The sequence below is a fragment of the Desmodus rotundus genome, chromosome 1 (assembly GCF_022682495.2).
Source record: "Desmodus rotundus isolate HL8 chromosome 1, HLdesRot8A.1, whole genome shotgun sequence".
Lineage (NCBI taxonomy): Eukaryota > Metazoa > Chordata > Mammalia > Chiroptera > Phyllostomidae > Desmodus > Desmodus rotundus.
This window is the reverse complement of record NC_071387.1, coordinates 78,467,344-78,484,379: the sequence shown is the minus strand read 5'-3', so window position 1 is coordinate 78,484,379 and position 17,036 is coordinate 78,467,344. Positions and strand designations below refer to the sequence as shown.

The following is a 17,036-nucleotide window of genomic DNA, read 5'->3' as shown; positions in this document are numbered from 1 at the left end:
CACGTGACTTGGACAAGCTGTCTGTCTGTCCCTCAAGTCATTCTTATAAAATGGGACTCAGAATTACTCTTACTTTGCAGGAAGGACTACTGTGAGAGTTAATAAAATTACATCTGTAACAATGCAGGTGACCAAATGGTATAGTCCCAATTGTTTTTTAAATGCGATGATCAGTAGAAAAAAGTTTGTAAGGATATGAACCAAAGATTTCTTAACTTACATATTTGTGCTTTTTAATATTTTTAAATTTTCACAATGAACATGTACTACTTTGGTAACTAAAAACCATAAGTATCATCTCAAGGCTCAGCTGAGGAAAGATACATTCCAAGCTCGCACACCTTTGTTGCCAGGATGAAGTCTTCCGCACACAGCTGCTCCTCCACACGCACCTCTTCATGAAGCAGCTCACAACACGGACTCCTGCTTGCCTCATCAGGTTGGGCAAGAAAGACGAGTCAGAGAGGTAAGAAAGGCGGAAGCCACACTGCTTCGTAACCTCACCTTGGAAGGAAACTCCCATCACCTTTGCTGTATTCTCTGCAGGAGAAGCAAGCCCACGTTATATTAGGGTGTGAGTATAAGGGGGTGGGGACCACTGAGAGCCATTTTAGAAGCCACCTCCCACATGTGCGAGCCACTTACATGAAGTTTCTTTGTTTCCCTGGGGCGTGGGTTCGCAGAGCTCCTCCTGCTGCCCATCCCACGTTCGTAGTCTTTTAACATCACACTCCAAGTGAGCAGTCGCAGAACTTGAAGAGTAAAGTTCTATACAGTAACGCTGACGAGCCACATCTCTGTTCTGATCTTTGCATGAGGAGGATGTAGCAGTGAAGCCTAGCAGCCCTGTCCCACTCTCTCCCCTAAACCTCTCTCTCTCCCTTCCCCCCTCCAGCAGCAGACAGCCGACCACCACTGGCTTGAGGATGACCCCCTCCCACCTTGTCAGATACGAAAAAATACCCAGGGCTCATCTACGTTCAGGCAGCAAACCTCCACTAGTACTAAGGCCAAAAATGGAACAATTACTGAAAAAACATAATCTGGAATTTTCTCTTTTCTTCTGACACAGGGTCTTTTACTTCTGTCAGTGTTGTAGGCCACAGTGGCAGTCTAGAGACGGTTATAGCCTCCTTCTCTGAAAAAAAATTTTAAACATTGGTGTAAATTTAAAGATTTTATTTATTTATTCATTTTTAGACATGGGAGGGAGGGAGAAAGAGAGGGAGAGAAACATCCATGTGTGAGAGAAACCATCGATTGGTCGCCCCTCACATGCCCCCAACCGGGGACCTGGCCTGCAACCCAGGCATGTGCCCTGACTGGGAATCAAACCAGTGACCTTTCAGTTCACAGGCCAACGCTCAGTCCACTGACCCACACCAGCCAGAGCAGAATAATTTTTAAATTCATAAAATAAAATACATAAAACTATAAGGGAAACCAATTACAAAGAAAATGTTATTCTAATATATTCTAAATATGATGTACTAAAATATGCTTCTTTTAGTAAGAAAAGGAAATCTGGAAATATTATAACAAAAACTAGTGGAGGCTCTAATAACTACCAAAATACTGATCAGGTCATAAATGATTTTTCTGTAAAAACTATAAGGTGATAGGAAAATATCCCAACTTCTGTAAATAACAAAGTCACACTTAAGTGCAGCTAATACTACTGTGGTTTTGCCTACATTCAAATTAAAATAAATGCTAAATTTTGGTAGGGAAAATTAAGGTGCACTGTTTCCCTACCCAAGTTAACCAGCCTCCCACATTCTGTAAACCCAGGATAAGAACCCCTGGTATTGAAATTATGGTCTAGAAGACTAGACTGGGGTATGCTTCTCACATCACCCAGTTTAAATGCAGATTCTGACTTGGTGTGTGCGCCCTGACATTCCGCATTTCTAACAAGCCGCCAGCTAATGCCCAAGTTCTGGCCCAGGGAGCACACAATGAGAACAAAAAGGTCCGAGGCTCATCAAGGGAGAATTTAACCTGCAGTGGAGGTGAGAGTCAGAAGCCACAGAGATGGCATTTTCTCAGCAGGAAGCCCCAGAAATGGCTTGGGGACTTCACCTGGCTTCATCCTACAGGGGCATGCTGTCTTTTAACTTGTGCTCCAGTACCTGATGACAGAAAAGTGGAGGTTCTGAGTTGCTGGGCACTCTCCCTTTACAGAAAACTGCCAGGAGTAAGAGCTGCTGGCCAGCTAAGTTGCTGACCCTTGGTCAGCACGAGTGCTCATGTCCATCTGGACAGCACAGAAGTGACTCACAAGGATAAAAGCCAGGACTTTTATCTTTTATCCTTGTGATAAAGGATTATTCACCAGGACTTAAAAGTTGAAGTGATCATGGAAAAGGAAAAAAAGTCACTAAAGATTCTTAAATTACTGACATATGTACCTTTGTTATTTCCCCGGGGCACAGAAAATGCGTATAAATCAAATATGTCATATATACTTCTATATAATATATAACATGTATTATACAATAATACATGTATATAAAATACATCATATATATAAATGTCTCTAAACTAGGTTCTTCTATTGATGCAAAATCAGCTGTCGCAAAACTCCAGTGCCCCTGAACTTGAGATATATTTAATATACAGAAAAAAGTACTAAAACGTCAGAGAAGCCCTGGCCAAGTGGCTCAGTTGGTTGCAGTGTCGTCTGACGCACCCACACAGTTGCAGGTTCCATCCCTGGTCAGGGTGCGCCTGCGGGGAGGCAACCCCTGGATGTTCTCTCTTCCTCTCTCTCAAAAAGCAATGAACATGTCCTCAGGTGAGGGTTAAAAAAATTTTTTTAAATACTAGCAAAAAATCCAAATTAACAAATAAATTGCTGTTATTAGCAGTACAATAGTCAGAAGTAAGCAAAATGTCAAGGATAGTTTTATTTTTCCCATCTAGAGTGATTTTTACTAAGAAAAAAGAAATCTGGAAACCTAAGGCATTGGGTTACATTTCTTCAGCCTCCTTGTAGCTCCTGGCCCCCTTCTGTACCAACACTCTGCATCCAGCACCCTCAACTCACCTTAATTCAAAAGTCAGATTGGAACTGCCATTAACCCCATACCTCCAGAATCTGGTTCTTTAGTGATATAGCAGAAATTGCCAAGTTTCAACCCAGCTACAAGGGTTGCTGGGCTGCTCTTAGGGTGCCCTCTGCTGGCCACAGATGGAAGCAGAAGTAGAAATCTCCACACAGCAAAAAAAGTCATTTAAGAAAAGGTGAGGGGATCCTGCCAAGATGGAGGCGTAGGTAGATATACTTTGCTTCCTCGCACAACCAAAAGAAAGACAACAACAAATTTAAAAACAAAAAACAACCAGAACTTCCAGAGAATCAAACTGTATGGAAGTCCGACAACCAAACATTCATCCAGACTGATACACTGAGACGAAGAAATATGATCCAAATGAAAGAACAGATCAAAGCTCCAGAAAAGGAACTAAGTGACAAGGAGATAGCAAGCCTATCAAATGCAGAGTTCAAAACACTGGTAATCAGGATGCTCACAGAATTGGTTGTGTATGGTGGCAAAATAGAGGAAAAAATGAAGGCTATGAAAAGTGAAATAAAGAAAAATATACAGGGAACCAACACTGAAGGGAAGAAAACCAGGATTCAAACCAACGGTCTGGAACAAAAGGAAGAAAGAAACGTTCAACCAGAACAGAAGGAAGAAACAAGAATTCAGGAAAAATGAGGAGGGGCTTAGAAACCTCCAGGACAACTTTAAATGTTCCAACATCCAAATCATAGGGGTGCCAGAAGGAGAAGAGGAAGAGCAAGAAATGGAAACTTATTTGAAAACATAATGAAGGAGAACTTCCATAATCTGGTGAGGCTTTCAGGAACTCCAGGAAGCTCAGAGAGTCCCAAAGAAGTTGGACCCAGGGAAGCACACACCAAGGAACATCATCATTACATTACCCAAGATTAAACAGAAGGAGAGAATCTTAAAAGCAGCAAGAGAAAAGGAGACAGTTACCTACAAAGGAGTTCCCATAAGACTGTCAGCTGATTTCTCAAAAGAAACCTTTCAGGCAAGAAGGGGCTGGAAAGAAGTATTCCAAGTCATGAAAGACAAGGACCTACATCCAAGATTACTGTATCCAGCAAAGCTATCATTTAGAATGGAAGGGCAGATAAAGTGCTTCCCAGATAAGGTCAAGTTAAAGAAGTCCATCATCACCAAGCCCTTATTCTATGAAATGTTAAAGGGACTTATCTAAGGAAAAGAAGATAAAAACTATGAACAGTAAAATGACAACAAACTCACAACTATCAACAACTGAACCTAAAAAACAAAAATGAAAACAAATTAAGGAAACAGCTAGAACAGGAAGAGAATCACAGAAATGGAGATCACATGGAGGGTTATCAGTGGGAAGAGAGTGGGGGAAAAATAGGGGAAAAAATACAGGGAATAAGAAGCATAAATGGTAGGTAGAAAATAGGCAGGGGGAGGTTAAGAATAGTATAGGAAATGTAGAAGCCAAAGAACTTATATGTATGACCCATGGACATGCTAGGGGAATGCTGGTGGGAGGGGTGGTGCAGGGTGGAGGAGGATAAAGGGGAGGAAAGAAATTGGACAACTGTAATGGCATAATCAATAAAATGTACTTTAAAAATAGTGAGTTCAGAGTCAGGCAGCACTGTAATAAGAATATCTACCTCTAGGGTTCAGGTGGGGATCAAAATGAGAAAGTATAGTTTTGGAAGTATTTTTTAATATTTTGTAAACAGTCTTTATTTGTTTATCCTCACATTTACCCCCACCCTGACTATATCTATGTAGTATTTATTTATCAATTGAGTCTATTCCAAAATAAAAAGAATGCTCACACTTGTCCTGAGCTAGAGGACAATTCAAAGTAATGTGAAGCGCTATAGGGAATGTCAAAACAAACTTCTTACCCTGGCCAGTGTGGTGCAGGGGACTGAGTGTTGTCCTGTGAACCAAAAGGCTGCCAGTTCGATTCCCAGTCAGAGCACATGCCTGGGTTGCAGGCCAGGTCCCTAGTCAGGGGCATGAAAGAGAATACTGATCAATGTTTCTGTCCCTCTCTTTCTCCCTCCCTTCCCCTCTCTCTGAAAATAAATAAATAAAATCTTTAAAAAAAAAGTTTCTCAAGGCAATTTAAGAAAGGGTTCATAGGGTGGGAGATGAGGGCCTTTTGGAAGGACATTTATGTTAAGCCAGGTGAGGGCAGTAGATTTTACTCTGATCTTTAAAGATAAACGAGGGAAAAAATCCACTTCAGGTTATAAGCTAGACACTCCCCACACCCTTTAGAATATTTGTACAGTTTAGGGTCCTAGTTCACGGCTGATGGAGGCGGATCTCCAGGTGTGAGCATATTTCGAGAGACTGGTAACGTTGTTGCTCCTCGGCATCCGTACTAGGGAGCCGCCAGCAAGAGTGGGATCTCTTTCTGTATGCCCTTTGTACTGAGGAAGAAAATGTTTCAAACCTGAGCTTTGTTGTCTGATGTTGTTAGCTGCTCATTTGGGGAAGTTATTATTTATGATAGATTTTAGTGGGCGTAACGTCCAGAAAATTCACCTAGAAGACCATCAGTCTTGGCAGAGGACAATGACCATTGACCAGTCTTAGAAGATAACCAATGATTCCAGACAGTCATTACTTTGTATCCAAACTAATAACAAGGATCCTAACATGCTTTATTCCTACAAAATGCCCTGAAAAAGAGGGATCTTTATCAGCCTGCTTGTAAACAAGTTTAAAATGAAACTTTGACATATGCTTGTAAAAAAAGAATTTTAAAAAAGATAATGATATCTGGTTGATTGGAAAAGAAAAATTTCCAATAAGAACTCCCATCCTCAGGCATTCTAGTTATGAAAGCAAAATATTGACCATATTAAAACTTTATAAAAACACAAAAGTGATTTCCTTTAAGATTCTTAAGGATAAAACTAGAAAAAAAATTGGAAGAAAGTCTTTTTGTTTTCTGTCACTGAGAAAAATAAGAAATTTATATTTACATTTTCCAAATCTTAGCAGTTTGGTCTTTGGGTTTCAGAAGTGATGTTGATGATGCAAGAGATGGTGGTTACACAGCTTGGGAGCCCCAAGGTCACATTCCACAAGCCTTTTAAAAAGTAAAAAATAAACTGAAACAATAAAGAATTCCTACAACTCAACAACAGAAACCAAACAACCCAATTCAAAAATGGGCAAAGGATTTGAACAGACATTTCTCTGAAGAAGACATACAAATGGTCAGTTAGCACTTGAAAAGATGCTCAACATCATTAATCATCAGGGAAATGCAAATGAAAACCACAATGAGATACCACCTCACAACCATTAGGGTGGACACTGCCAAAATAATAGCAAGTGTCAGACAGGATGTGAAGAAATTGGAGACCTTGTGTGCTATTGTACAAGGGAAGTAAAATCATGCAGCTCTGGTCCGTGTTACTGTGGTGAGGAGTAACAAGCCTAGAGAGGCAGTTTGGGGAGCCTCCAGTGGGTGAATACAGGGATGTGCTGGGAGAACAGCTGGCCCAGAGAGAGCATGGAAGCTCCAAACCAATTCCCACATACCTTGTCCTCTGTATCTCTTCTCTTCGGCTGTTCCTGAGTTGTATCCTTTATAATAAATTGGTAATAAAGTAGAGCACTTCTCTGAGTTCTGTGAGCCATTCTAACAAGTTATTGAGCCCAAGGGAGGGGAAATTCTTGATTTATGGCTGGTTAGTCAGAGCAGCAGTCACAGCCTGGGACTTGGGACCGCCATCTGTGCTGGGGAGGCAGTGTGCGGGGCTGAGCCCTTAACCTGCGGGGTGTGCGCTACCTGCGGCCAGTGCCAGAATTCAATCGTAGGGCACCCAGTTGGTGTCCAGAGAGTTGGAGAGCTGCTTAATATGAAAAAAAGACCCCACATATTTGCTGTCGGAAGTGCTCTGTGTGCACAGGAAACCAGTTTAATTTTAATATTTGTCCATGTATAATGAGCAATTGTTTGCCCAAAATTTTGAGGGAAAAATAAACAATGTGTATTATATATGGGTAGTACTAATTCCATATCTATATAAATGTTTTTTGTATTTATGCTTAAGTGTTAAAAGTGTAAATCTAGAGAATAATAACAATACACATATGCAAAATTATACCTTGGAATATGATAATCAGTTTTGTTTCTAAATATGAATAAAAAATTGAATTAAAAAATTAAAACAAAAGATTTTTTTCCTGAAAGTTTGAGCCCCAAACATGGACGTGCATCACACATGGCAACATACGGTCAGCGCACGGTCCCGATGGCACGTCTGCACACCCGTGTCTACCGCAGCGTCACTCACGCAGGGCCACGAGGGGGAGCAAGCCAAACACCCACCGACCCGGCGACCACTGAATGGGTCCACACGGTGTGGTGTGTCCCTATGATGGCATATGATTAGCCTTAAAAGGGAAGGAAACTCCGACACACGTTGTAACACAGGTGAACCTTGAGGACATTATCCTAAGTGAAGTGAGCCAGACACAAAAAGCAAACACTGTGTGATACCACTTACGTGAGTTACCTAGAATAGTCCAATTCATACAGACAAAAAGTAGAATGATGGTTGCCAGGGCAGAGGAGGAGTTAGTTTGATGGGTACAGAGTTTCAGTTTGCAAGATGAAAAAGTTCTGGAGCTTGGTTGTTCAAAAGTGTGAATATATTTAACACTACTGAACTGTACTCTCCAAAATGGTTAAGATAGTAAATTTTATGTGTATTTTACAATAAAAACTTTTTTAAAATTTTTAAGTAAATTTAAACAACACATCAGTCAGCACAATCATTCCTTCATTTGCTGCCCTGCCCACATCTGGCTCAGCTTCTAGAAACGTAGAAAGCTGAGCTGGTGGGGATTTAAAAATCTAGCTCAACTTTGTAGGTTAAAATAATGGAGGTCACAATGCAAGGTGACCTGTGAAGGTCTTGGGGGGCTAGCAATGAAGACAAGACTAACAGGAAGTGAAATGGGGTACAAAGCAAGGGTCCTCAAAAATACAGGAGACACCCCCCCACAGCCCATTGTTGGGGGGTGGGGGGGAAGAGCAGATGACAGGCATTTAAGAAACTTTGCATTACAATGGCAAGTGGGTAGCCTTGTCTTTCCTGAAGGGAAGCTGTGATACCACCCCAGGTAAAAGGTGTCTAAGTGACTCAAAGAGCATTTAGTGACTCACGATAAAGCTATGGGAGGCGAATGTCCTCCCGGGAGCACCCCGTGTTGCAGGAACTCTTGCCCTGACTAAAGATGGCAGCCAAGAGAAGGTAGAAGACACTGGAAACTGACAAATGTAGCTCATTGTAGAAGGGGCCGGAGATGAGGTCACGTAGGAAGCTCCGGGGCCTGATTCAAACTAAGGGAAGGCAGAGAGAGAGAGAGGCTGGTGTGCCGTGAGCGGCTGTGCTGGTCTGTAGTGAAGAGGGCAACTGTGGGAGAGTTGCAGCCATTCCACCTGTAGTGAGGGAGGAGCTATGTCTGCTCCTCTGAACAGGCAGCCATGAGGAAGGAGCCACGAGGAATTCAGCCATGAGGTCTGAGAGAGAAAGCAGCAAGCAGCTGTGCAGTTTGTAGTCAGGTTTTGCCATGTGGCCTGGGGTAGCAAGGAAGGAGCTGGAGTAAGAAAGAGACCTGTTGGGAAACCTGCCTGGAGAACACGGGGGCACGGCTGATGGTGCCGGCAATTGCGACCTGGTTAGGTTAGGACCTGCCTAACCAAACACAGATTAGTGGGAGATGCCTGGAATGCTGAATTGTGCCTGGGAATGCCAAGACTATAGACTTTTGCTTCCCTGAAGGACGCACAGAGAAGCCACTTTCTTGGGACGTGTGCCTTCCCAGACTTCACCATGATCCAGTGTAACACAGCACCTTCTTCTGGACAACCACATGGAGGCTGAGGAGAAGGTACCCCAGATCCTGAAGGGGAGGGCTGCTGCGACCCATGAGTGTGCATTTCCAGAGGGGATGGAGAACTGTTTGTGCAGCCGGCTTACGAACAGATAAGGAGATGGGGAACTACTGGGCTCATTTTTGGCTTACAGCCTGGTGGGGAGCAAGGACAGTGCTGGCCCTCAGCGCCCCCAGGCTGGAGCCCTCTGAATAAAAACCTGTCGCCCTCACCTGTAATAGCTGGGTCGTGCACCAGGGCGCGGCCCTTGCCTGCACCACAACCCCATGGGGACAGCACATTTCTTGATGGGGAGAGTAATGATGACTCCCACCCACTCGGGGCTCATTCCAACACACCACGCATCTGGGAGGTCAGGCAGGCCTAGAAGGATATATAACTTTGGTTAAAGTCCACCTGATCTGAATTTCATAGGCCCCTGAACAAACTTGGAGGGAGATGAGGAGAGAAATGACCTACTTAAATGTGGACAGGGCACACTAAGCCTTGTAACATGTTCCACTGAGTTATTTTGTAATTTTTCCCAATACAAACCTTAAAAGGAGTATCACTCTTGAAAGTGGACTGAAGAAATGACTTACTGTTTTTCTGCCTGTCTGCCATGATTTCACACACAGTAGGAGGCATGCATATAAATTATTTTTTATTTCATTTTGATGATTGGGAAAAATATAAGATCAAATCAAAGCTAACACATTACTGGCAGTTAATCAGGTAATTTAATGAAAATAAAAATATGTCTGTTTAAACTGAAAAAATGCTCTCACTGTCACTGTGCTTTGGCTGGGACCTTTGAAATTAAGGCGAAGGTGCTGCTAAGAAAGTCATCTCTTTCACGGCGTCGACCTTGTCCGTCCTCTGAAGCGCACGCAGTAGTGGGGAACAGCAGAGGAGCGATGGACAGCACAGGACCCCTGAAACAATCCCTTTAAAAAGAGGCTTCTTTTGAGAAGATTCACTTTTGGCTGGTAAGGCTTTGCCCAGACACATTTCCCTGGGCAGTGACGGCTCATTGCGCAGTGTGTACGAGGTAGATTCTCTCAGAGATCTCTTTTCTTGCTTTCACCAGAGGGCGTCCCACACCTCAGAGGTCTGGCGTCACTTTCCCACATCCCTCAGCCCCTGGACCACAGGTCTGCCTGCAGTGCTGCCCCAGTGTCTAACTCTTCAAATCCGGAGGGATGTTTTCTTCATCCACAGGTTGTTTAGGTTTTAACTGGCTGCTCAGAGTTAAAAAGGAGTATCTCAAGCCCCCTGCCATGCTGAAAGGAGGGGGAAAAAAAGAGTGAAAATAAAGAAACCCCCCAGCAATCACCGCCACCTTCACAAACAAGTCAGCTAAACTGGAGGGAATTATTGAGCCCCCTGGTTTTCCTCGTTTGTAGATTACTTGATTGGAATTACCCCTCTTATTTTATAGATCTTCTGGGGCAGGAAAAAAAAGTAGGTCAAATCTAATACAGAACCTTACTGAGAAAATAAGCACTTGGTTATTACTGAAGAAACTATACATTATCATCCTAAAAAAGCATCCCATGTCTGGAATCCCAAACGGCCTTTTACAAGAAATTCAGTCACTCCTCTCTGCGCCCTCGGCATGTGGGGCTTCGGCAGAGCACAAGTTTAACGAGGCCCACTTCACAAGAGGAAGACAGGGAATGCAGGGCACTCTTCTGTGAGGAAGACACATGACTTAAATTTAGATCTCGGCCCCCAGAATGTTAACTACTCATGACCCCGTGCTCCACATCAGGGAGCGTATCACAAAAACAGATGAACTGAGTGGTTTAGGTACAATTATCTTAAAAACTGTCATGTCAAAACACCTACTCTTTCACTTATACTAATCAGACTTTTAAAAATTCATATTTTGCTAAAATGAATTCATTAAAAAATCCCACTTACCAAATATTTAAGCCTATGAAGTTTGACACAGAGAAAATGTAGTCTCCACCGACTACCATCCCAATGTAGGCAATGGATACATTCTGCAGGAAAAGAGGATTGGTCACTTTAAAAGTAAAGAATTTAGGAGAAAAATAGGATGATATCTGAAACTAAATATTTTAGTTACTCTGCACATAGTAGGTGTTCACGGAATGTTGGATGAACCACTCCATAGGCTTTATTGAACTGAAGTGAACCGCAGCAGGACACATACAAGAAAGCTGCGTTACTCATCCCCTCCAGCTCGTGCACAGGAAACAGACGTAAGAGCTGGGCTGTAATCGGCTTCCCAGATCCCATCTCTTTATCATCACTGGACAGTGAATTTTAATTAACAGATTAGAGACACTTCATAAATTCCAAGCACGTCTCTGTCCAGGGTATTCTAGGAGGCCTCTGGGCAGCCAACAGACAAGCCTGCTGTGGAAGCAGGCAGATTTCCTCCCTCGAGAAGTCATGTAAAGAGAAAGACAAAGCATCTGCAAGAGAGGACTCAGAACACCCCTACCCTCGATCATTTGTGTGTGTTCAAATGCATATACACACACATGCAAATACCCACGCCAGTCTATGAGTTTATCACCCTATAATTGAGCATATAGAGAGACTGAAACTGTTCTTCACAAGAATTCCCTTTCTTAGTTGGCAGATTCTCCCAGAAAACCAAACTGTAGATGACAAGATATCTTGGTGAGTGCAAAAATTTGGCATTTTAACAGATTTTTCATTTCACATTCCCAGATCATCCTCTCCTCCCAATTAAAAATTATTATTTGTCTCTCCTCTTTAAATTAGCCCGTCCTCCCTCTGTTCTATGCATGAGGAGGTTGGAAGATGGAAGAAACGATCACCCAGGGACAGGTGAATATATGTCCACTCTGACTACCATTGATACCAACAATAAAATCAAACTTAGCTTCTACTGCAAAGACTGGGCTCACAGTCACGTTCTCAATTCGATTCTGCATCCCAAGGCTTCACCCAGTACCTTGACGGCCCCAACCACGGCTGTCGTCAGGGCGGAGTTGTAGTAGCTGCACAGCACCGTGGAGTACATCAGCAGAAACCTGGGCGAGGGAGCAAACACTGAGTGTGCGCCTGCCGGTGCTGGGTAGTGACGACACACTGCGTAGGAAGAGTCAGCGAGTGCCCCCACACAGGTACTTTACTACCAACAGATTTTATGACCTACATCTTAAAACATTTTTAACTCTGACCTTTTACAGGAAAATGGTCTAGCTGTGGATTCGCCAAACTTTCTACTTTGTGTCCTTTTCATTTTGTCTATCTTTCCCATTCATGTTTCTTTGAAAAGGAGGTAAGAACAATGAGATTTTTTAAATGATCTGAAATCTCTCATTTGACAGCTATGTTACAACACCAGTTTTTAACCCTCTCTCCTGTGTGTCAGAATCACCCAGTGCACTTTTAACACACAATGATGCCAGGCGGAGGTTCTCTTTCAAGTGGCTTGAGGTGGGCCCCGTGTACAAGTCTCAGCTCCATGGGTGACCCTCATGTGCAGCCGGCCCTGAGAACCACAGGTGTTAGAAAAATCAGCCCTGGCTGGCGTGGTTCAGTGGATTGAGCGCTGGATTGTGAACTGAAAGCTCACTGGTTCGATTCCCAGTCAGGGCACAGGCCTGGGTTCCGGGCCAGGTCCTGGGCTCGGGGCATGTGAGAGGCAAGTGATCTCTCACACAACGATGTTTCTCCCTCTCTCTCTGTCTCCCTCCCTTGCCCTCTCTCTAAAAATAAATAAATAAAATCTTTAGAAAAGAAAATCAGCTAAGCAGTCACTGGCTTTGGGCAAAGGAGATTGAAATGAATGGATTCCCCATGTCAATGATACTCCTGTACCTGTTAACCAAAGTTAATTCAACAGGCGTTTGACACTCCCCAGTATTTTGACACTTAAGTGTGTCAACAAAATGATGGCAGAATTGTGACCAAGCACCAGACAAGAATATATACATACCCAGAAAAGAATCTATAGTCAGATTCATTTTAATCAAGCAGGAAGAAAATTAGCTTCAGCCTAAGCAGGGTGCAAAATACCACCCACCTGAATCAGGTGATTAAATGGTGAAAGAGATCACAATGAAAACTGATTGAAAATACAACGGAAAAAATAGAGAGAGCACGCAGAAGAAGTGCTGGATTTTAAGGCTAAATCCCAGCTAGAAGGCAGGAACTTGCATCTCCCACCGACAGACAGAGGGGACCCGGCTCTGAGAAAGGACTCATCTTGTTCACCTGGTAAGTAAACCCTGCAGGAATTTAGCTCGCGGTCTCCGGTCCAGGCCGAAAGCTCTCGTTGTTGGTAACAGAATCAGAATCAGAAATCAACCCAGTAACCAATTTTGGCCTAAGACGTATATTACGAGGTGTGGTGGAGAACAAATTAGAGATAAAGTACAATACGCCAAGCTTTAACGTAAAGTTGAGGAATAAATTCAATTACAATTTTAAATTTTGTAATTCTGAGAAAAATGTGTCTTTGTTATTAAGATAATCGCAACAATTTGACAAATTAGAGAAGCCAACATCTCAGTCTTTGTGGTTTTAATTTGAAACGTGCAACTGATGTTAGACTTGCCCACTTCATTTTCAATTGAAAGGAGTAAGAAAGCCTCAGTAAATGGTGCAGAGTACTTGAGTGTTGAAAAGAAGTGATTTACTACGTTTTCAACTTTGGTTTACTAAATTTCAAAGAGTTGCTTGGGTGTGTAAAGCAACCTGGTTCATTGGCTTTGCTAGGGCCTTGTTAGGGCTAGAAATTACTGGGGGGGACAAGTAAATCATGTTTGTAAATGCAGTGTTAAAAGGTTAAAAATATTTTAATTCACTAAGTTGTAAATGAGACTAATCTACAGTAAATTGTTTAGGAGTTTTTAATCAGTTAAACTTGAAATAACAAACCATTAATGAAATAATGAAAGTAAAGTTATTATATTTAAAATTACTAGCTTCATAAATAGAGCAACAGCATTTAAATATTAAAAGCTTAACAAAATCTAAGTTTAAAAAATTTTTACATTCTCAATAAATTAACTTACAGCTCTGTAGAACTATAAATAATCCTACACATGCACAAAATAAAGATTTAAAAACTCAGCCTGATGTTAATGAGTGCCTGCTCTGCTGGGCCGGGACAGTAAGAGAACAGTGCCAGAGATCTCCTCTGGCGGGGCTCGGAGTCTACCAAAATCCCAGAGGTTACAACTCAGGGGAGGGGACCAACCCAATTCAGGGAACACAGAAAAGCTCCCAGCAGGCTTCCTCAGCTGCAGTGCGGCGTTAAACCCAGGACAAGCATGGACGTTCTTTATTTTTATTTTTGCTTAAAAATTCCTATTCCAGTGTTCCAATCATGCAACATTTTCTCCATACTACATTTTAGGGAAACCATCTTGGCCTGCATTCAAAATCACAGCCACCTTGGATCCAAGCTTCCAATACCCATCTACCACAAGTGTGGGCATCTAAGACACTCACCAGCTGGGGTGAGCAGGGGAAGAGCAATCCTCTCTAACATTCGGGTGGAGTTTGGAATTAGCAAGCAGTTCTGGGCAATAGACAACGTCTAGACAGAACAGCTGCACTTCATAGTGTAACCACTAGGTGTCCCCAAAGAGGATGAATATACAACCACTAAGATCAAAGTAGTGTACTAATTTTTTTCCTGAGAAACATAATATATTTCTATACGTAAATAAGTACCTACACAGACCTTTGGTGAAGACAAAGTTTCTAAACTAAAAGAACCTCTATGAACTTCAGTCCAAAGGAAACCACATCACTTCTAACACTAAAAAGTCAACCTTCAATGACAGTAATTTTGATTTTAGCACCAGGAGAGGAATAAAATGCAAAGATATTTAAAAGCACTGCAAATACTCAGCAGCTTTGGCCTTTCTGCATTTTTAAAATCATATATCATCTCTGTACATGTGAAAAATGAAAGCACATATATGTGATACACATTTATTCAGATAGCAGATGCCGGCTGCATGTTTCAGCTGATAGGGCCCAAGGGATAGAGGCGTCCGTGTGGACATGTGGACAGCCCTGGGCCAGAACCCCTGCCCAAAGGTTTCCTCGTGTTTCTGTAAATGACACACCCATCAAAAAAAGAAAAAAGCATTTACCTAAGCCTGTCTGGCACACGCATGCCATTCACAACAGAACTGAAATGACCTCATTTACAACCTATTGCTAGTCACCATTCCGTGCACAAACACATGGAGAAATTCAAAACAAATGTTCAAATAATAAAAGGCCACATTAACACTCCTTGCACCGATCACAATGGTGCCCTTGAAACATTACTCTTTCATAATACCAGGTTTCAAAGAGTTCCAAGAAGCCTCATCTTGCCCATCTCTGGAGGAGCTCACTCCAACCCCAGCCCTCCATGATGGGCAAGGATGCTGAAGTCCTGGGATGAATACAGCCCGACTTCGTGGAGCATGGACTGCACACTAAGGTTTGGTTTGCTGGGAAACGAGGGGGGTGTCTCCCACTTTTAAAGCTTCTGTGGGTCCTGTGCCCAGCGATCCACAGAATCGTGTTTTTTCATGTTGGTACAGCTTGGGATTATCGATGAAATTTCAAAGAACAGAACATTTTGTTTCATAAGTAGGGAACTTTGATGCTTTGGTGTCTTTATTAAGAAATCCATTACTGTTTCAGGATTAAAGGGCCTGTTACTGGGGCAGAAACAGATCAGGACAATCACCTCTGAGCCTGGGGGCTGGTGCCTGTGGCTGGTATGGGTGAACAGGAATCTGTCATTTCTCAGCAAAATTAAAAAGAGCTGCAGAACTAGCTTTTTAAAATCCAGCTGGTCAACTTAAATTACAGTCTATATTTTACTGCCTTAGCTTCCAGAATCCAACTTATCTTCCTGACATAATTTCACTGTTATATGCTTTATGTACAAACTCCTGATTACAAGTAGCATTTCCTAAAGCTGAGTCGTTCACCATAGCTTAACAAAAAAGTCTCTCCTCTTCACCATTCCATTGATGTTTAAATTACATTTTTAAAGTGCTATAATTCTCTTAAATTTATTTTCAACTTGGAATAGAGGTTCAGTGGCTGGAAAAAGTAAGGCTGAAATGCAAACTTGAAAGCAGAGACTGTAAGAAACTGGACATGAGAGCCCTCTGGAGTCTAGGGCTAGAAGCTCCTTGAGCAGCGACCTGAGAGAAGGGACAGCCTGAGCCCAGCACCAGTTGTTCTGAAAACCAAGGGTATTCTCACAAACTCACAATAGTCCTACTACTGCGAAGAAGCAAATGACCCCACCATATGGTGTCCTTTAAGTGAGAAACTGCAAGAAAGCAGGATTCTGAAAAATCTACCATGCCAGAACTGAAGCCTCCTTCTAGAGCAGCTTCAGAATTAAAACTTGACGGCTGAAGGTAAAGTACACATAACAGAAGGGATATTCCCGATCCACTGCTAATCCACATCTGGGAAAACCAAATGTGTCTGGAGTAAAAAATAAATAAAAAATAAATAAAAAGAAAGGACAGCCAACCTGAACAGGCTGCCCTCAAGAAACAGAAAACTTTTTTTCCATTTATCCTCTTTATTCCCCTTCTCCCCCGCAACCACCCCACTGTTGTCCATAAATCCTTTTTCCCTTTTGCTCAATCCCTCCACCCCCTCACCCCCCCATAGCTGTCATCATGCTCCCTATTTATAAGAAACAGAAATATTGACAATAATATTTAATACTTATTGAGCATTTTGTTTGTGTCTCGCACTGTTCTCAGTGCTCTTTACTCATTCAATTCACAGAACCCCACCTTATAAATCAGACACTTTAGCTCACTGCTCTCCTTTTAAAGGTAAGGAAAGCGAGACTCAGCAAGGTTAGAGAACTTACCCCAGGACCCAGAGCTGTTAAGTGGCAGAGCCAGGACTGAACCCCAGACCATCTGACTCCGGAGCCCAGGCACTTCACTGTTGGAGAGGTGTGACAATTATAGTAGCCTCAAAAGACCCACTTAAAAAACTGAGACCTACCCTGTTTTCATCCTTAAACTTGGGTGAAATCTGAAATGTCAATGATTTCATCATTTTTACTGATTTATTTATAATTACTATGCCTT

The 17,036-nt window shown here is 42.4% G+C and overlaps 1 protein-coding gene across 5 annotated transcripts in view; it reads right to left on the bottom strand.

Annotated features, from left to right (window-relative positions):
* Positions 1–206: 206 nt before the first annotated feature.
* SLC35D2 (solute carrier family 35 member D2) overlaps positions 207–17,036 on the bottom strand; it is a 62,916-nt gene continuing 46,086 nt past the window's right edge. For all 5 annotated transcript variants that reach the window (XM_053925140.2, XM_053925155.2, XM_053925170.2 and 2 more), the window contains 7 exons: positions 11,900–11,978; positions 10,870–10,952; positions 9,177–10,226; positions 6,035–6,141; positions 4,943–5,044; positions 646–1,138; positions 207–540 (listed from right to left, as the gene is read on the bottom strand). In XM_053925140.2, the coding sequence (XP_053781115.1) occupies positions 10,124–10,226; positions 10,870–10,952; positions 11,900–11,978 (265 nt within the window). In that variant the 3' untranslated portion in view covers positions 207–540; positions 646–1,138; positions 4,943–5,044; positions 6,035–6,141; positions 9,177–10,123. The remainder of the gene's footprint in view (positions 541–645; positions 1,139–4,942; positions 5,045–6,034; positions 6,142–9,176; positions 10,227–10,869; positions 10,953–11,899; positions 11,979–17,036) is intronic.